Source organism: Taeniopygia guttata, chromosome 21 (genome assembly GCF_048771995.1).
Source record: "Taeniopygia guttata chromosome 21, bTaeGut7.mat, whole genome shotgun sequence".
NCBI lineage: Eukaryota > Metazoa > Chordata > Aves > Passeriformes > Estrildidae > Taeniopygia > Taeniopygia guttata.
In genome coordinates, this window is record NC_133046.1 from 4999642 (window position 1) to 5020060 (window position 20419).

At 42.5% G+C, this 20419-nt stretch overlaps 2 protein-coding genes across 4 annotated transcripts in view; both read left to right on the forward strand.

Moving 5' to 3' along the window:
• The window catches only part of MTOR (mechanistic target of rapamycin kinase), a 62928-nt gene extending 59523 nt beyond the window's left edge, over positions 1 to 3405 (forward strand). For 2 of the 3 annotated variants that reach the window (XM_030289425.4, XM_002192840.7), the window contains 6 exons: positions 314 to 449; positions 757 to 822; positions 965 to 1045; positions 1325 to 1405; positions 1830 to 1935; positions 2426 to 3405. In XM_030289425.4, the coding sequence (XP_030145285.4) occupies positions 314 to 449; positions 757 to 822; positions 965 to 1045; positions 1325 to 1405; positions 1830 to 1935; positions 2426 to 2441 (486 nt within the window). In that variant the 3' untranslated portion in view covers positions 2442 to 3405. The remainder of the gene's footprint in view (positions 1 to 313; positions 450 to 756; positions 823 to 964; positions 1046 to 1324; positions 1406 to 1829; positions 1936 to 2425) is intronic. The other variant, XM_041720436.2, reaches the window with a different exon arrangement.
• A 1361-nt stretch (positions 3406 to 4766) lies between these two features.
• Positions 4767 to 19389, forward strand: EXOSC10 (exosome component 10). The gene is made up of 25 exons (XM_030289195.4): positions 4767 to 5297; positions 6138 to 6274; positions 6733 to 6856; positions 7310 to 7414; positions 7804 to 7969; positions 8706 to 8817; positions 9087 to 9162; positions 9300 to 9410; positions 9845 to 9988; positions 10302 to 10492; positions 11196 to 11352; positions 11950 to 12098; positions 12354 to 12404; positions 13139 to 13250; positions 13887 to 13937; positions 14468 to 14546; positions 14710 to 14831; positions 15141 to 15236; positions 15847 to 15921; positions 16359 to 16443; positions 16566 to 16639; positions 17176 to 17356; positions 17820 to 17881; positions 18568 to 18641; positions 19200 to 19389. Exons 1-25 carry the CDS (start codon positions 4782 to 4784, stop codon positions 19228 to 19230), a joined length of 3081 nt encoding a protein of 1026 aa, XP_030145055.4. The 5' UTR covers positions 4767 to 4781; the 3' UTR covers positions 19231 to 19389.
• The last annotated feature ends 1030 nt before the right edge of the window (positions 19390 to 20419 follow it).

The following is a 20419-nucleotide window of genomic DNA, read 5'->3' on the forward strand; positions in this document are numbered from 1 at the left end:
ATTACAGTGGAAAGCAACTTTTCAGTTAGAAAATAAATTACACTGAAATTCCTCCAATTTCTTAGGCCTTCCTTAGTTTCCCCATCTCAAATAGCTGTTTATATCAACCAGACACAGTCAGTTGCATGGTATTTTACAGAGATCATCCTCAGGGAGAAGAGAGCTTCTGGGTTTGTAATTAATGTATGTCTTGTTCTCTTTAATGAGCAAAGCGTAGAGAAGTACAGTTCAAAGCTACTTCCTGCTCCCTGAGTGTTGGGGTGGTGCTTGCAGAGTGACCAAAGCAGTTGATTCACTTCTTTTTCTTGCAAAGGTGACAGGCCTCGATGGGAACTATAGAATCACCTGTCATACAGTGATGGAAGTGCTGCGTGAACACAAGGACAGTGTCATGGCTGTGCTGGAAGCCTTTGTGTATGATCCCTTGCTGAATTGGAGATTGATGGACAGTAAGTGATTCTGATGAAATAGTGACAGCAAGAGAATATGCATGCAGGAAATCCAGAAGCCTGAAATCCAGTGTTTTTTCAAACAATCTGATCAAACTGTTAGTTTGCATGTGCTACTGCTTTGTGCACACAGTTTTAGGGACTTTAGTGTGAAATTACAGCAGCGATCAGGAGATGGAAATTATTTTCAGGTGACATCAAATATGGAGAAGGAGAAAGGCAACCATATCTGTATTATTTGTAGACAAATTTGCTCTGAAACACTGAAACTCCAGTTCATCCTTTCCAACTCCTTGTTTTCTTGCAGCAAATACAAAGGGCAATAAGCGCTCACGAACAAGAACAGACTCCTACTCAACCAGTCAGTCAGTAGGTGAGTAGAAAAGATGGTAGATGTCACAAATATGCTTTTCAAATTAGCTGATTAGTAGTCTTGTTAATGTTTCCAGAAGAATATTTCAGCTGCTTTTCAGCTTCACATTTATGCTTTTGTGTTTTCATGTTGTTTTCAATAGAAATGTTGGACAGTGTGGAATTGGGTGAGACAGCTCATAAAAAAACTGGAACCACAGTGCCTGAATCCATCCATTCCTTCAGTGAGTTTCATTGTTGTTTCTATATTGATCCAGAAACTGTTCTTCAATGAGAAAATTTCATCATGATTCAAATACAATCACATGAGATGGGACAGATACAATCTCTTGTCACCATAGAAATTATCTGTGTTCTCAAATCCCACAAAGAGTTGTATCTGTAGAAAATGCATCTAGGTTTGCTCTGAAAATGGTATTTGGAAAGGGCACATCTAACAGCAGTACAAATGCTTTTATTGGTCAGATGAAATGCTAATTTTGTATCCTATTTCTGCCTTTTAGTAGGAGATGGTCTGGTGAAGCCAGAAGCTCTAAATAAGAAGGCAATTCAGATCATCAACAGGGTTCGAGATAAGCTCACCGGTGAGTGTTTAGTTATATTTATAATAAAGAAACTTAAAATGGGATGGATCAGCACTATCCTTAGTTTTTGTATTTTGTATTAAACCTTTAATTTAACATATTCTGCTTAAGTGGATGAGGCTATTTTCCTGGTTTTGTCCAAAACCTAAGTACTGTGCCTGCATTTAGATACAAATAAGTCTAATTTGAAAAGTACAGAGGTGTTTGTAACTACAAAGACTTAATATTTTGCATGTATTTCTTGTTAGTGAAAGTTGAATTTCTACTGTCCTGGCTTCATAGTTTGCAGCATTTAGTTGCAAAATTTTACACTTTTAAAGTTTATAAGAAACTACTCCCCACCTGCCAGATTATGTACTTGAGGGGATTAGAACCAGGATTTGTGACTCCTTTCATAGTTTTTTTTCATCCTTTAATTTCAAAGGTCGAGACTTCTCTCATGACGAAACTCTCGATGTACCCACACAAGTAGAACTGCTCATTAAACAAGCAACTTCTCATGAGAATCTGTGCCAGTGCTACATTGGATGGTGAGTTTCTCACTCAGTTAACCTGGCAAAACTCTTCTGGAATAGTCTGAGCAGGGAACAGCTAAAGACAACCTCACTTGAGCAGTTTGTTATTTGTAGGAGCTGTACCATGTACTGCATCTGTTCTGGTAGATTCTGCAAACCCATGGCAATGCCATAGACAGTCCTCTAGGAAATTTGCTCTTATAAGCAGTGACAAGGATTTTACATTAAAATGTTTGAAATAAGAAATGTAGTGGTCAGTGCTTTCAGCTACATTGAAGGATAAAGCAAAATGGTTTAGTGTCATTTTGAGAGTTAGATAACTTAGAACTATGCTTAAGGAAATAGATCTCTTTCCTGCTAATATTTAACAGTGATAAAGATCACCTGGCAACTTTGCTTGTGCTCAAATGGTGCCTAGTCTGTATGGAATGTCAGTGCTTCTCAGTATTATCTTTGTGAAACTACTTGCAAGTCAACATTATTACAATATCTTTATTTTCTTTAGGTGTCCTTTCTGGTAACAGGAGATTCCAGAGTATGCACAGCCTTTTATTCTGGAGGCTTTTTCACTCCAAACTTTCTCTTCTACAAACACAAATTGAACGTTGGACTGAAATACAGCCTTTGTCAAATATTTTTAAATGTAAATGAAAAGAGTTATTGTATATTAAAAGTTGGTGTAAGCCAATGTATAGCTGCTGTTGGAAAAACAAGCTGTCTGAAACAAAACACTTGATTTGGGTTTCCAGGACGGTGAAGACTGATTGTACCACAGATGTCTATGGTTCCACTTTGTCTTTGGAGAACTGGAGATCCATTGAAAATAACTATACGGGTTTTCACTCACTTTGCAATGTCACTAAGTAACTTGCAATGTAACTAAGTAACCTGGTCATTCCTGTTGATGTGGGTGCAGTGAGCTGTAGCTCTTGGAGGAGGCTTCATTTAGGTGTGGGGGAGCTGCATAACTGGAAAGAAAGATAAGTAGAATATCACCATTGTTTCCTCCTGTACCTTGTTTTCAAATTTGATTCTTGCCCCAAAATTGGAAATTGTCTATCTGCTCATTACATTAGTTCAGGATCTGTGTTTCTGACTAGATCAGGGTTTTGAGCACATCCAAGATTTGAAAACCTTGAGCCTGAGCAAAGTCAGGGTGCCTCTGTGCAGAGTGGTCGGTGGCAAACTGGATGCAGGGTACAAATAAATACCACTTAGGAGCCTCCAGCAGTGTCTGGGTTAAAAAGCAGTGTTGGGAAATAACTAGGGAAAGTTAGGGTTTGGCAGAGGAGGCAGACTGGGGGGAAAACTGATTGTAACTTGAAACAGAAAATAATGATTATTAAACATGAGGTTGAAGATGAATTTATGATTTATGAATTAAAAATATTAAAAACAATGCACAAAATACAACAGAGTAGCCATGTTTAGATGCCATGTTGTATTTGCATATTTTTGTGCCAATAAATTACATCAAAATGTAAACACTTCAGCTGTGTTTGTGTTTATTCCTAAATCTTAATTAGGCAGGGACAGGGAAGCAGATTACCATTTTTTTTAAGGTTCCTGTTGCCATTGATTTGTCTTTTTGTGCATCAGTTCATGTTGTTGGCTTTATTTCCCTTCTGATAGCAGCTGAATGAAGTCTATCAGTTGTATAAGCAAACTGTGACTATGCAACCCCTAAATTGTTGGTTTCCAGGAGCTGTGATAGCATCTGTGTGATAAGAACATCAGCTTCCTTGGACTCAGGGTCATGGCCACAGCTCCAGGCACAGCATGGAGTATTGGACAGGATTCCATGGGCTTCCCCAGCTGCTTGTGCAAATGCTGCCCTCCAAAAATGGGAAATGGGGAGGTGGCAGTGCCAAATTTGGGTATTGGCCCTTGCCCTTTTCTGGGCATTGGTGTGGCTATCAAGGGGGACTGGGCGCCACGATACAAAAGGATTATTAAGCCTGTAGAGTGTACAAAGAAGGGACATGAAGATGGTGAAGAGCCTGGAGGCGAAGAGGAGCTGCTGAGAGTACTTGGTCTGTTCAGCATGGAGGAGACTGAGGGGGAACTGATGGTAGTCTACAACTTCTTCTTGAGGGGAAGAGGATGGACACACATTGATCTTTGCTCTGTGGTGACCAGGGGCAGGACCCCAGGGAACAGCTGGAGGTGTGTCAGGGGAGTTTTAGGCTGGATATCAGGAAAAGGTTCTTCCCCCAGAGGCTGCTGGGGCACTGAACAGGCTCCCCAGAGAATGGTCACTGCCCAAGGCTGCCAGAGCTCCAGGAGCATTTGGACAACGCTCTCAGGTACAAGGTGGGATTGTTGGGGTGACATGTGCAGGGCCAAGAGCTGAGAATCCCTCTGGGTCCCTTCCCACTCAGGACCTTCTGGTCCTGGGCCCTACTGGTGGGTGTTTGTGGGCGAAAATGGCTGAATGTGCTTCACAGCAGCCGGTGGGTGTTTATGGGGGGAAATGGCTGAATGTGCTTCACGGCAACTGGTGGGTGTTTGTGGGGGGAAATGGCTGAATGTGCCATACAGCAGCGAGTGGGTGTTTGTGGGGGAAAAAGGTCAAATGTGCCTCACAGCAGTTGGTGGGTGTTTGTGGGGGAAAAGGCCGAATCTGTGGGTGTTTGTGGGGGGAAATGGCTGAATGTGCCTCACGGCAGGCGGTGGGTGTTCGTTGGGGGAAAAGGCCGAATGTGCTGCACAGCATCCGATGGGTGTTTGTGTGTGTGTGGGGGAAAGGCTGAATGTGCCTCGTCGAATGTACCTCATGGCAGTAGGTGGGTGTTTGTGGGAGGAAATGGCTGAATGTGCCTCACAGCAGCCGGTGGGTGTTTGTGGGGGGAAAAGGCCGAATGTGCCTCAAGAGCAGCCGGTGGGTGTTTGTGGCGGAAAAGGCCGAATGTGCCTCACGACAGCCGGTGGGTGTTTGTGGGGGGAAAAGGCCGAGTGCGCCTCACGGCAGCCGGTGGGTGTTTGTGGCGGAAAAGGCCGAGTGCGCCTCACGGCAGCCGGTGGGTGTTTGTGGCGGAAAAGGCCGAATGTGCCTCACGACAGCCGGTGGGTGTTTGTGGCGGAAAAGGCCGAGTGCCCCTCACGGCAGCCGAGCCGCGCGGCCGCCGAGACTCCCCTCAGAACCTTCCCGCCCACACAGGGCTTGTCCTGCCCCGTCCCGCCGCTGGGGGCGCCCGCGGGTCTCCTCTCCCTTCCGGCACGCAGTTCTCGCGATAGCGCCGCGCGTCAACATGGCGGCTGCCGGTGAGGGGAGCCCGGCGGGGCGGGCGGGCAGCTCCGGGACGCCCGCGGACACCGAGGGAAGGAGCACGATGCCGGCCTTGCCCGGGTTCGACAGCCCCGACGCCTTCGTCAAGGTGCGGTCGGAGAAGGGCGGGGAGAGCGGGCGAGGCACTACCGCTCCCGGCGTGCCGTGTGCGCTCGGGCCATGCCGGGAGCTGTAGTTCTGTCCCGCGGGGGCCGCGTGGGGATCCCAGCCTGAGCTGAGACACCCCACGGGTGTCACCCAGTGCGAGAGGGAGGGTGTGGGCCGGGCCGGCGGGTGCGGGACCCAGAGAGGTGTATCTGGACCTGTTCCGGCCTGGGTCGGGCCCTGTCAGCCACCGGGGACTCCTGGAAATGCCACGGAATCAGGACCCTTATGAAGCCTTGTTGTGATGAGAATTGCCTCTCGCCTTATAAATCGCAGCATCAGCCCCCGTGTGTTTTACCTTCCGGAGAGGGAATGGCTGCTACATCCCAAATAAGAAGCGTTGCAGGGATTTGGGGTATATTGTTAGAGTAATAAAGTAATTATCTCTGTTCCTGCTGATTTAGAACTGTAGAATATTCTGAGTTGGAAGGTTCCCACAGGGATCATCGAGTCCAGCTCCTGGCCCTGCACAGACACCCCTACAATCCCACCTCGTGCCTGAGAGCATTGTCCTGGTGCTCTTGGAGCTCTGGCAGCCTTGGGGCCCCGACCATTCTGGGAAGCCTATTCAGTGCTGATCACTAGTTTTTAGACTTTCATTAATTAAAGCTATCTAAATAACGACGTGAAGTTACTCCTGGTGAAAAGCCCCGCAGTACCACACATTAGAACCATGCAGTTCCGGCCAGGCAAAGTGCATTTCTATCAAAGAGTATCCCGAGTAAAGAGAAACAAAATGCTGATAACAAAATGCTGATAACAAAATGCTGGTGTTCTTGCACAGTACGCTCTCGGCACAGTGGTGGCTGCAACAAAGGCATCTAACGGGCTGCCCCAGCCCGGTGACGAGTACGATTTCTACCGCAGCTTCCCTGGGTTCCGCGCGTTCTGCAACACGCAGAGCGACCGCCTGCTCCGCTGGTAAGGGCCCTTCTGCCCCTCTGGGCTGTTGCTAATAGCTGTCAATCCACACCAGAAGGCAGCCCCCTTCTTTGACAACTTCGTGCTTGCCATAGGTAAAGAGGTGGTTTATTCATATGTCTGATTTCAGCTGCTTCTCTAGCACTTGGCAGCTGACGTGGCAAGCTTAAAGAGAGTATTTCATAATGATTGCCATGAAGAGCTGTGCAAAGAAGATACTGAACACACCTGATACTGAACACATTAGGCTGTCCATTTTAAAAGTCATGTTTGTGAGAAACTAATTCTAGCACTTTAATACTGTATAGTTGCTTTTTCTATTTACTGCTCATGTGATGATATCTATAATTTGATTTCTTTTCAGACTTTTAAGGGTAGAAAGTCTAAGAGAATTGGATGTTTTAGTGTTTAGATAGCCTGCTTTCAGATTGCTGACAGCTGTGCTGTTCTCTTGCAAGCATGAGCCAGGTGATGCAGTACCATGGTTGCCGGAGCCTCATGAAAGATTCCAGCAAAGTGACAGGGCTGGAAGATAAATTTGATATGCTGGTTGACTCCAATGATGTCATTCTTGAAAGAGTGGTAAGCAAATTATTTCTGGATGTGGTTCTTATAAAGTATTCAGTTGCCACAAGTTTTCTTTTTTTGTTGCAAGAGCTCTAGTGGCACAGCTTCCACTATTAGTCACTATTTCCTCAATTTGATGTATTCCCTTTTTATTTTAAAAACTCTTCCAAATGCTAGGCCAGAGATCACAGCAAAGGTAGGTGGGCCAAAGGTGGAGAAGGTAATATGGGATGTGTGAGGAAACTAAATACAGTTTGACATAAAATACTCACAGCCTGAGAACATGTGTGTACATTTTAGAGTGCTTCTCTGAGGAAACTCTTCCCACCCCTCATCTTCAACGTGGTCCCATGTTTGTCTGTCTTTGTGTTGCACAAAATCTGGGGGAGATGGCTATGGAGGTACCTACCTACATGACTTTCGTGTGGTGATTTAACAGGTGTTTCACATTGGTTTTCTGGATTTTAGAGTATTTTATTGGATGAAGCATCAGGAGTGAATAGAAACCAGCAGCCAGTCCTGCCAGCTGGGTTACAGCCCCCACAGATGATTGTTTCCAGCTGGAACCGTAAGGTGAGAGCCCCATGCTCAGTTTGGCTGTCTTAGCTCAGCTGTTCTCCCAGCCATTGCACTACCAGTTCTCCAGTGGAGTTGAGTAGTTAAATATTCCCTCATGTTTTTTCATGCATTCTAAGTACCTCTCTCTTTTTCTCTTTTTCCTATTCATTCAAACTTGGTTCTGCAATCTTCATGCTTTCAATTGCCATTTCAGTTTCACATGCTCAACAGCCTTTCCTGTGCTTATGAATTCAGGATCTTGAGTCACAACTTTTTTTGCTTACTGAAAAAAAGTTACTCAGTTTTAATTGTGGGGTATAACTCCTCCACTGAATGTTGGATCAGACTGAGGAAAAGAATGTCTGGTAAGTCATGTTAGTTTTACCTCTGTTTTTTTTAAATAGGCAGGAGAATTCCACAAGAGAACTCAGTCTGAAACATTCCGACTGCTTCATGCCAAGAATATTTCTCGACCACAGCTTAAGTTTCGTGAAAAGATTGACAATTCCAACACTCCCTTTGTACCTAAACTTTTTATCAAACCAAATGCTTTGAAGCCTTTGCCTGAAGGTAAGGGGTTTATTTTTTGGGGGGATAATTTGTTGCAAATATTTGACACAAGCCTGTCCTTGCAGCCTAGAGGAGAAATCACAGACTATAAAAACAAATAGCAGGAGATGTTGAACTTTTGGGTGCAGTGATCTTGGTGACACTATTGTTTCCATATGTGGGATGTCAGGGTAAGTCAGCAAACAGCATCTTCTTGCTGGTACACATCAAGTAATTGGTTCCAAATAGATAATGTGCTGCTGCTTTTTACCACCTTGAACATACATGAGAGTCACTTTTGCATGAGAAGTCTTGACTAGTCCAGTTGGCTTTACGGATATTCTTTCAGATGAGTGAGCTGCAGTAGATGCGTGGGGAGACCTGTCTTTGATTTTGGTGCTTTATCAAAGCTGCTGGTAACATCCTGTCTCAGTAACATTCTGCTGCTGCCAGTTCATCTGTATTCTGCACTTATGAATTGTACTTTCAGCGAGAATGAATGATTAAAAGTTTTTCTGAAGCTTTTTCAATTCCCATCCAAGCTTTTGAGGCAAAAGCACCTTGTGTCTTGCCTAAAACCAGTCAAGTAGCTGAGCTGTTATTTCAGGTACAAAGTGACAGCAAAAGCAGCAGCACTAAATTGTTAAGATTTTTCATACTTCCTAAACTCTTGTGGTGGGTGGAGGGGGAGATAGCAGTAGGCTGAGAACATGTTATGTGGGGGACCTAGTCCAGTTATTCCATATTGGTTGTTCAGCCCTCACAAAAAGTGGACGGCAGAGAAAGGAGCGCCCTGAGGACTTGGATGTGCCAGCTGCTTTGGCAGACTTCATACATCAGCAGAGGACGCAGAAAACTGAGCAAGACATGTAAGAAACTAACCTGACAGCAAGATGCTTGGAGTCCCCGGGGTGAACCTGTGTGGCTGGATTGTGCTCATCATGTATAACAGCTCTGCATGTGTTTGTGTCCACACTGCGTTGTATGTGATCTGCTTTAGACCTCTGCAGTTACATTAAACCTCTGCTTAAAAAGAGATAGAACAGGGAAACTACCACAGCTCTCAAAGATTCTGTGCTCTGCTCTCATAAAGAGGACTAGAATTTAGTCTGTGCTTATCTCTTCCTAATTTCCACAGGTTTGCTCACCCTTACCAGTATGAGCTGGAGCATTTTTCACCACCAGATGAAGTTCTCAAGAAACCTGAACTCCAGGTTGGTGCCCACTTTAATTTTAAACTACAGGTGCAATACATTTAAAGCCATACTTGACAAATTTCAGGTTTGAGGGTGGAGTTTGGGATTAGGAGTTGACAGTGAACATACCATGCCTAATTCATTTGCTCTGCCAGATGTACAGGCCCATTGAGGAAACACCCTGTCATTTTATCACCACACTGGATGAGTTGGTGGAACTAAATGAAAAGCTTATGACTTGTAAAGAATTTGCCTTGGACTTAGAGGTAATCCAATTGTCTTTTATATTTAGAAATTGCACATGTACTCTTAGGAGCTAGGAGACCATTATATTCTTCTGGGGGTGGGGGGTTGGGGGTGGTTTTCTCCTGGTTTTTGTACACCCCAATACGAAAAGACAGTTCTTGACCCCTGATCTGTCTGATATTATCTATAAGGTTGAATTAAACTGTGTCAGTATTAGATGTTTTCCAATGGCAGGGCTGGCTGCACACTTCTTAGTGAATTTGTTCTTCTTTCAATTAACCCTAATTTTTTTAATGTCATGTTAGTCACTGCAAAGAGAAAGTTTGCTCATCCAGTGTCTTTTTTTCTCAAAGGAGTCCTTTTTGCTCTTTCTTCCGTCATTTAAAATGCTGTTTGTTTTGTTGTATTTTCTCTGTAATGAATCCTAGTTTACATCTCTCTTCCCTGTTTTCAGCACCACTCCTACAGGAGCTTCCTCGGCTTGACATGTCTGATGCAGATTTCCACCCGAACTGAAGACTTCATTATTGATACATTGGCACTGCGCAGTGACATGAACATCCTCAATGAGACCTTCACAGACCCTGCAATTGTGAAGGTCAGCTCTGAAATTCACCAGATTTTAAAAAAAATATTGTTATTTTAGTTTAAGCTTTCTTATAGTTAAAATCACACTGTGTGCTCATCTTGATCACTTAATTCTGCTTTCATTATAATTTGTTCAGGAGCCTGTTTCCTTGATGTTACTAGTGAATTGCTTGCCAGATGCACTTATTTAGTAGTTCTATACTTAACAGTAAAAAACAGAGAAAGGAAATCTGGTCCTAGACAAATGAGTATAAAAGCACAGCACTACCAGCCTGGAGTAGAAATGTTCTTCATGTAATTCCCAAATTTTTATGCTTTTCAAGGTCCTTCATGGTGCTGATTCAGATGTGGAATGGCTGCAAAGAGACTTTGGTCTGTACTTGGTGAATGTGTTTGATACTCACCAAGCTGCTCGTCTCCTCAATCTTGGCAGACATTCTTTGGATCACTTGCTAAAGCTGTATTGCGGTGTAGATGCTGACAAGAAGTACCAACTGGCTGACTGGAGAATACGGTAAAAACTGATCCTTAAATGGGCTGGAGCTGCAAGGTAGCACTTCTCCTTGTTTGCACTGCTAGAGCTTCTACTTGCAGGACTCGTAGTTATGGGTTAGTCTCAAAGTGAATGAGCCCAGCATTTACCTGGCTGTGCCCAATGCTTTTGAGTGTTACATTTTCCCATGGTTTTTTAGAAGATGAGATTTTTTTTTAAAGATCTGCAAAGATGAAGTAATGAAAATCTGGAAGCCCACTTCTTAGGAACAGTTCTTAATCACTGCAGTGTTACAGAGATAGTATTTGCTCCTCTAGTGCCCCCACAAGAACATTTAATCAGCTGTGCAAGGCAGAATAGATGGTGTTGGAGCAGTGATCTTGACTATGCAGGTGTACCCTACGCACCACAAAGATCTCAAGTCTACTTTTGTAGGATTTGCAGAGCAAAGAGAGCTATGACAAATACCATAGCAAGCAGTTCTGCCACGTGACTTAGCTATACAGCAGTCCTGCTCTCTGGCACACGAACAAGAATGTGAATTGGAGAGTGCACAGCATTTTACTGCTGTTCCCTAACCAATCCTTCAGTAAGAAAACAGATTTTCCATGTTAGTTCTCAGCATGTCTCATATGCATTTTGCCCTAATATGCCTTGTAAGAGGAAAGCAACAGTTTGGCAGGACAACTGAAATGTGTTGGTGTAATTGTGGCTCTTTTTCTAGCCCTTTGCCAGAAGAAATGATCCGATATGCCCGTGATGACACTCACTACTTGCTCTACATCTATGATAAAGTGAGGGAGTTGCTGTGGGAGAGAGGGAAGGAGCAGCCCACACAGCTGCAGGTTGTGTGGCAGCGCAGCAGAGACATCTGCCTGAAGGTAAAGCTTCACCTGGTTTGATCAGTGGATCAGAGTTTGGGATTAGGAAAAAAGGTCCTTTGCCTGTTCTATGTCTTTTTTTTGTTTGTGTGTCTGAAAACATCTGTATATACTCTGACTCAGTCACATGGAGTCACTTTCACTAGCTATGGTCCTTGGATTCAGATGCCTTCCTGCTCTTTTTTGAATGCTAGTATTCCTTGGCCTCACAATGCATTCAGGTGTGTCTTTTCTAAGAGAGATGTTACATTTCTGGTTCTGCTGCATGTTCCTAGAAGTTCAAAGCCTCACTGGAGCTGCATTCATAGACAGCTATATTGTGCCTGTGGAAAGCACTGTCTATGAAAGTAGGCTTTGTGTGATGTAGTAAAGCTTGAAGATAGTAAAGCTGCTCCTGGATTTGATGAGGGTGGATTTCCCCTAATAATGGATGAGATGTGTGTTTTTCAGGAATAGGCTCCTACCAATAGTTTAGGATAAAAAGTTCAAAGACACATTGTACCAGAGTGAATTTAGTCCCCTGATGTCCGTGTGAGATTCTGTGTCTGAGAGAGGCAAAATGGAAAGCTCATGAATGCTTATTTTTTTCCTGTCCAGAAATACATCAAGCCCCTCTTTACAGATGAATCCTACCTTGATCTCTACAGGAGGCAGAAAAAACACCTTGATACCCAACAGCTGGCAGCATTTAGGCTGTTGTTTGCATGGAGAGACAAGATAGCACGACAAGAGGATGAGAGCACAGGGTAGGAAGTATTTTGTTCTGGACACTGGCTTAATGCTTTAGAAAATCTCTTGGATCTCTCTCAGCCCCTTCCACCCCTGACATGGAACTGCACTGCATCAGGCTGCTTATTACACAGAAGTTCTGTTATGTTTCTTTTCTTTTTATATTATTTCATCGTCTCAAACCTTGTAATGGGGGCAGAGTTGTGTACTCTGAAGGTGTTTTTAATTGTTTTAACATTCTGTTACATTCATACCACCTCTCTGTGTTGTAGGTATGTGCTACCAAATCATATGCTGTTGAAGATCGCAGAGGAGCTGCCCAAGTAAGTTTTGTCACACTAAAGGAGTCTTACTTGATATTAATATCCAGCAAGTCACTTCTAATTGTGTAATTACTTCTGCAGTTGGTCTCTTCCTTCTAGCTGTCAGTACTGCTTTTCTCTATAGTTGTTCAGTTTGGAAGAGAAATAAATAGCAGTAGTCCTTCAGAAGGTTTCAGATGTCTGGGACACATCACTTGGATTGTACTGCACTAATAAATCCCACTCCTTTGCATTGCTCTATGTCACACATTCCCTCTGATATTCCTTCACTTTTACAGGGCAAGAGAGGGATGAGTGCCCCCAAAATTATTTGGATTTTTATTGCAATTCCTAAAGGAGTGGGGAGGGCAAGGGACAGATCCCTTCAAACACCCAATTTATACACTATATTCCTCAAATATTTGGCACTCATCACCTAACAATCATACTTGAGAATAAAAATAATACATCTTTAAAGGCAGGTCCACTGCCTGGCTCAGCTTTCATAGGTGAATACTGAATGAAATGATGATGAAGACAGACAGACCACAGAAGTGAGAGGAGAGCTGACTTGATGGTTTCTCCTCATCTGCACATACCTGGTGCAGAATTTCATCACAGATTAATCTGCCTTGTCTTGCTCTGTCAGAATCAGGATAGTGTTTATATCCTTTGCATTGCACATCCTTTGAATGCAAATTCGCAGCATACCAGCCATAAATACAGCACACTGAATTTTTCTCCTCTCTCTCCAGAGAACCCCAGGGTATCATTGCTTGCTGTAACCCTGTCCCACCACTTGTTCGCCAGCAGATTAATGAATTGCATCTGCTCATTCAGCAGGCCCGAGAGATGCCTCTTGTCAAGGTAGGAGTAGCTTGTAGCACACAGGAGGTGAATCACTGACATTCCCTAAACCAGGCCCTGGAGCTGAATGGTGACCTGTGATGATGTGTATACTGAAGTTTGCTTTTTGAACACTGAATTTTGTAGTAGAACAGAAAGATGCATTGTAACTTTTTGCCTATCTGCTGCATAGTAGCTTACACACAGTGTAGTTTCCTGGAAAACTGGAGCAGTAAATGAACAGGCACTCCTTGAGCAGAATGCAGTTTGTCTTATACTGTACGTCACATTTGCCTGTGTGAGGAAAAACTGAACCTTGTGGAATTTGCTGGCTGTGTAAATGGACTCATAAATGTTTTACAGCTATGGTGAGGCAAAAAAAACAACCTAGGTGTAAGAAGTTAATTAGTTAAAATATATCAGCAGCGTGTTGATATTAATAGAGCTTTCATCTGTAGTGAGAATAACGTGAGCAAGAATGTGCCCTCTCTGTGTGAGGTGTTTGAATGAATAGCCAAGTGCAAACACTGCAGGAGAAGAAGAAAGTAATTTTATTAACCTGCTAGCTTGTTACAAATGTGATGAAAACATTGATAAGGTGGCCAGCCTAGAAGAAACAGGGCTTTTTAAGTGACTTATCTTTCTCTCCCATTCTAGTCAGAGACTACTTTGGCAGTCAGAAAGAGAGCACCTCTACCCAACCCTGAGGTATTGTTTGCATTGTATTTTTACCTAGTGTCTTAAGCTTTAAACTTGGAAACAAATGTGTCAAAATTCTACCTGCTAGTAGATTTCTTCTCTCATCCATTTTACAAGTTTCTCTGCTTTAGTTTAATGGTACTTCGCTGTGCCAGGCTCATAATATTACCAGTTGTTAACTGATATTTTACAAACTACCATAAAGCACTTAAGGTTTCATCAGCAAACACTCTGGCTGCTGGACAGTTTCATATATGTTGGAATATATTGACTGAGTGTATGAAGAGAGGTTTCAGATAAGTTTCTAAGGCTGACTTGTACATGAAGTACAGCATCTCATTAGCTTCTGGGTGTTTGCACAGGTAGCCAGCCTTTTGGTGCCAGATGCAATGTGCTCTGACCATGAGCTACACTGAGAATATTCCATCTCTGAATGTCATCCCTTTTTTTTTGAATTTTCATTAAAGTGTCTCTGCAGTATGTGAAAATAATAGATTTGTAGTATATCAATGTTGTTTATTATTTGAATCTCTCTGCAGAAGCTGGAGAATGCGCTCTTTGGACCACATGACAGTTCACGGATTCCTATGGATCATTTTCAGAATAACTCTGCCTTGGGTAATTTAGAGTTAACCTAAAAGCTGTGCTAATGATGCAGTGGTGGAGCTTTGACGTGGGGAAAATAAGCAGTCCTGAAAAAGCTTTCAGAGAAACCGCATGACACAAAAGAACAGTAAAATACACAAGACTCTAATAAAAATTTTGTCTCCTTTTCATGCAGACCCTGCACTAGTTTTGGAAGATGTTTGTCTCTTTTCAGACAGTGAGAGGACAATGGATATTCAAGATAGTCAGCCAGAGTCAACATGTCTTGTTGCTACTACCACTGTCAGCATATTCAGTGTAAGCAGTATGTTTGTGACAGTGTCAGTTTTGAAATACTAGAAAACAGACTTAATAATCTGATAAAACTGTGTGGAAGTGTTGAAAGAAATCAGGTGGGAATGCATGGCAATGGTACTGACTTTTCACAGGCATAAGGCCTAACCAAGACACTGGGTTAGGAGGCCAGCAAGGTTACTTCCATGTCTCTGGAGGGTCACTGCTGTCAGCAGGATTTCAGAGTGAGAAGCAGCATGGCATGAAGTGGCAGCAGCCAAACCAAAAGAATATTTGTGTTAATATTTCTTCCTTTTTGCCTTTTCTTTTAAGGAATGTGATGAAAACGAAGGAAATAAGAGGACTTTGACCACTGCACAGCGGAAAGCTCAGCTAATAATGGAGTCATTTGAAAATCCATTTAAAATGGTAAAAGCTCCCAACAGTGGGATTCAAATTACCCAATGCAGAGGAGTTTTCCAGGCATATCAGAAGGGATTGAATAGAGCATCAGCTGCTGATCTCTGACTGGAATCAAGGGATTGTCCTTGCAAAGACACTTGTGTGGACTTGTTTTCAAAACACATTTAAATACCTCTTGGATACAAGTCTTTCTACATAGTAAACAGACCATTCACCATTTTTTTTTAAGCTAGTTTTACGTTTTTCAGGTTTTTCATCTGTCTTTTATGGCTAGGATTAGTAAACTGATTCTACTCTTGTAATGAATCAGAAGAACTGATTATATGATGCTGTTATACATTTGGAGTGGTAAATTACCAGAAAATAATGCCAAATTTTTTTTCTGGTGTGCAGTTGACAGTTGGTCTGTTGGGGGTGTTTTGGTTTTGTGGGGAGGGGTTTTTAGTTGATTTTTTCTGTAGTATTTCTCTTGGCAATAGCTGTGGTGATTATTCCACAAGGTGTTCTATCTGTAGAATATTTCTTCAAATGAACTCACTGATTTACAACAAGTAGCATTTTAGCAATGAGCTAAATGCCACATGCTGTTTAAAGCAAATTTTTTTCCTCTCTACAGTATCTACCTCCAGAGGAGAATTCTGCCTATGTCTCACAATCTGCAAAGTTTGACCCATCATCAAAAATTTATGAAGTAAGACTGATGCTAAAATTTCCTGCCAAGTAGTACAAAATAAACAAATAAGTAGTTTCTTTTCCATTGGGAGCCTCAGCAATATAGATTTTTTTTTTTCTCCTTGGATACTTCTTGAGAAACATAACATGTTTCTGTGACATTTGTATCCTTTGAAGAACCAGGGATTGGAGACATTCTGCTGTATAGTCCCTGTCTGTCAAAGCTGAAAACTCTACTGAAAGTATGTGCATTTGTTTTTGAGGCTTGTTTGTAGCTTTGAACTTCTAAAGCATTTGGTTTTACTTCACATAATGCAGCAGATCTTAATCTCTTTTACAGTTAAATTTGATCTTTTGTACTCTTACTGAACACCAGCATGTGTTAGCAAGTTTATAAACAACTTCTTGCCATAAAATTTTAAAGAAAGTGTTTCCAGGTAATATTTTTCATTGCAGATCAGCAATCGATGGAAGTTGATGAGTCAGGCACCAGTACAGAAGTCCAAGAATGAAACCAATAAGAAAGCAGCCCAGCAGTCAGGTACAGCCATTTTCCCTTCCTTGGTGTGTTTGAGACTTGATACAAGCTGCTTTGCTTGCTTTTTTTAAGGCCCTGGCTAACTTACTCCTGCTTTTTACAGTAATGCTTGTTTGTCTCCATAGCTGCCCCTGTCCAGACGCAAAAGTTGCACAAAAAGGCAGCAGAAAACGTTGTATCTGTTCGTCAGCAAGCCATGGTATGCCACAGAATTCCTCCTTCCAGCCACTGTTCATCTTGACTGTTCTAGCATAATTCAGAATGAAGCTCTAGCCCTGTAACTGAAATACCTGAAGGACAGTGTTTTGATAGTAGTCTTTCTGTGGTGCTGGCCCAGGTGTAAGAACAGGCTCCTGCTAATTGTGCTGTGCACATCATCACATCCCTCCATGTGTCCAGTAGGGGATGTTTTCCACTGATGCACCTCTACTCTTCACTTTCTTTAAGGTTCCTCCGTTGTTCTGCTTAGGTTCCCCCAAATATGCCAGTGGGACCACAGCAGATCTCAGTTCCCATATCCTGTGAAATAACAATTTAGCTTTTTATAGAGGTAAAAAAAAAAAATAGCAGTTCAGGCCCCAGGAAGAGCACAGAGATTTCTCCCCATGCTATTATTGCCAAAGGCAAGAGCAGTCACGAGACTGGCTCCATGGGGCAGTTAATTTGCCCAATGAAATGTTTCATTCTCCTTTCTTCAACTTACCCTTTTTTCTCTTCTGTGGGTTGTTTTCATAGCAGGAGCAAGCTAATAGGAAGCGGGAGAGAGGCACAAGTGAAGTGGGAGCAGAAACAGGAGCAGAGCTGCCAATGCAAGAAAAGAAACGGCAGAAAAAGCCCCAGCAACCAGAGGAGCTGGAAGCACGAATGCAGTTTACTCCCTTTGATTACAGCAAGTCCAACTTCAAAGTGTTTGCAGGTAAGATCTGATCCCTTGCTGGAGTGCTGCATGCTGTGGAAAATGCTACCAGCTGAGCCTGGAGAAGGCTGTGTGAGTGTGGGTGCCAATGCAGTACAGGCTGTTACAACGTGCTTACCTTACAGTGGGGAAATAATTGAAAAAATTGACTTGAGGAATGTACACTTTAGTATTCCTTTTCTGATTTGGAAACAAAATCCTGAAACAAATGGCCAAGTGGGTTGTGGATTTGGATTTTGTTTCTTTTCTCTTATTTGTTTAATTGGAGCCAGAAAATAAGAGGAGATTTGACTCCTTTGTAAAAAAGCAGCTATTCAAAAACATCTCCTACCCTTAAAAGATGGTTCTGGATTTTACTGTGTGGGAGACTGTAGTGAAACCTCCATACCATCAGAGGAACACTGTGGAACGCATTGTTCTTTATAGAAAATTTTAATAAGAGCTTCTCTCCTCTCTCTGTTAGGAGGCAGCAAATCAAAACAGTCACCACAATTTGATCCTGCCAAGCAAGCTTACACAGGCAAGGTATGGACCTGTCATGAAAAGAGGAACAGAAATGTGGGAGACTGTATGTACCCAGCCAGGGCCTCTCTGGGAGGGCACATGATATTTTGTGCATCTGCAGAATGTTCCCTAACAGCTGCCGAGATGCAGCTTCCAATCCCAAGTTCATGCTTTGTATTACTATTTCTTCCCATTCAGGAGGAGCCTTCTTGGAGTCCCTCAGACTGTTTTAGTGTTTCCCACCTATTCATACATTGCTCACACCTATGCCTCTATATATCACAAGCATGACATTTGGGCCACAGCAAACCACCACAAATTCCAGTTACAAAGTAAATTCTCAAAAATCGCAGGCATTCCAGTTGTTCCAGGACATGTCAGCTTTGTGTGTTGCTAATGTACCCCTCCAAGTGCTGTTATTAGGAACAGTCTCAACTCAGAGATTTTTACTCAACTTATTGTTAATTGAGATTGAAAAGAAGAAAAAACCCATAAACAATCAATCTATGGCTTGCTGATGAACACATGCAACATTTTGTGATGCCTTTTTATGCACACTTAGGGAAGTCTGTGACCAGCACAGGGAAGTCAATGAGCAGATTTCTGTGAAATTGGAAAGATCTGGCAGCACATAAATGTCTTAGAAAATACTTGGGAGGAACCTCACTGTGGTGGTATTTTAATTGTTTGTTTGTTTCTTTGTGCAGAAATTTGCTGGAGCTAACAAACTTCAACAGTCTGGAAACCGGAGCATGTCCTACCTGGTGGGGAAAGCTGAAAGGTGTGGCTTTAACCTGCAGTCATCCAGCTGGAGTGTTTGCACACCCCTGCCCCAGAACCATGGGCAGACCTTAGCTACTGTCCTCTACTGCTGTGGGAGCTTTAGCATATGTTTAATGGAAGAGCTTGCATCACACCCTGACATCAGTTTAAAAAGAAAAAAACCCAACAATTTAGGATTAATGCAATCAAAGACAAGTCTGGGTGCAAGGTTTGAAATGCTGAGGTAAAAGTTTGTGTTAAAGGGTGTAGGAGTTGCTTTCTTTGATCAGAGATAGGTGGAAGTGGAGAAGAGCATCTGCCCAGCTTGGGAGGAATACGAGTACTGCCACGTGTGAACATTCTTGTTCTGAATAGATACTAAGTATTTAACTTACAGGGATTGATTATTGTGTGTTACTTAGTCATAAAACAGCAACACTACCTGAGGGCAGCATTAGAGGGAGAAGGGTGTTCTCTGCCTCAGGAATGCCTTGATAGAATCATTGTAACACGGTCAGTTTTCAATCTTGAGTGAATTTACAGCAAGAATTAAAGTGTTTGTTAAACTCTTTTGCAGGTCTTCGACACACCACTGGCCAAAGAGATAATCTTTGATCCAGGACCTGTGGGAGTTGCTGCTGAATGAAACAGTAGTTAGAAGTGTTGCCATCATGGGAAAGCAAGTGCCGGTCATTGATCAGCTTTTGTACAGGAAAATTTTTAAAACCATTAAAATCCTTTTTTTTCCAAAAGGAAAAACATCCTAATTTATGTCACTTTTGTTATATTCACATTGCTTTTTTTTTTTTTTTTTCTACTTATACTCACAGTGTTGCTTTGTTTATAATTTTGAAAGTTTATCCTGTGTCCTCAAACACAATTAGGCTAAATTTGTCACTTCTTGGAGCTGCCTGAAGTGCAGAGCCAGCATGTCATTGGTACAGGAGGAATCTCTTGGCATCTCTGTAGGTAGCACAGAAGAAATAGAGCTGCAGTAGCTGTGACTCAAACACCAGCAGTTCAGAGAAGGAAATGAGGCCAGAGTGTCTTTCATGACAGACCTTGCTTACAAATTGAACTGCACAGCTCATCTCTTACAGTACAAGGTAATACAGAAAAAGAGCGTGTTTACCTCACAGTGTTGGTGTATTTTAATGGAAAGATTGTATTTTAAGGAAGAAAAAAAAAAAAAAAAGGTATAGGAGACCAATGGCTTCACCATAAAGTTCCAGAGTGAAAGTAAGAGAAAAGAGCATTAGGCAGAAGGGAATATGGATTGGCAGTGTTGTGGTGGGGAAAAGGTAGAGCGTTCTGTGCTGCAGCTGAATCTCTACAGCTGAACTAACTTGTCCAAGTTTTAAATACTAACTTGTCCAAGTTTTAAATATCCACACTGAATTATCTTTAAGTCTTTGTAAAAACAGTATCAGAAACAATATCATCAGTATTGGATGGGTCAGTGACAGAGTTTATTCTAATGAAGACCTCTGACAGCTGGTAATGTTGCTGTGTGGAGGTAGGGAACATGACATTTTAACAGGGCTTTATTTTACAAAGACTAGGAGGAGGCTTGAGATTTAGTTTGTTTTCAGTCTTTCCCTGTTTCTGGGAAATAGGGATTGGAAGGAACAGAGGAGGGATTTTCCTTCTTAGGTATCTTAGTGTGAACAGTGCTGACTAAGTATTGTAATGGTAGGACAGAGTCTCTTTCTTATAAAATCTGCTTGCGTGGCTGAATAGTTTTGTGGAGAATGTTTCTGTAAAGAGGCAGTTAAATAACAATTGTCTCCAAGTGCA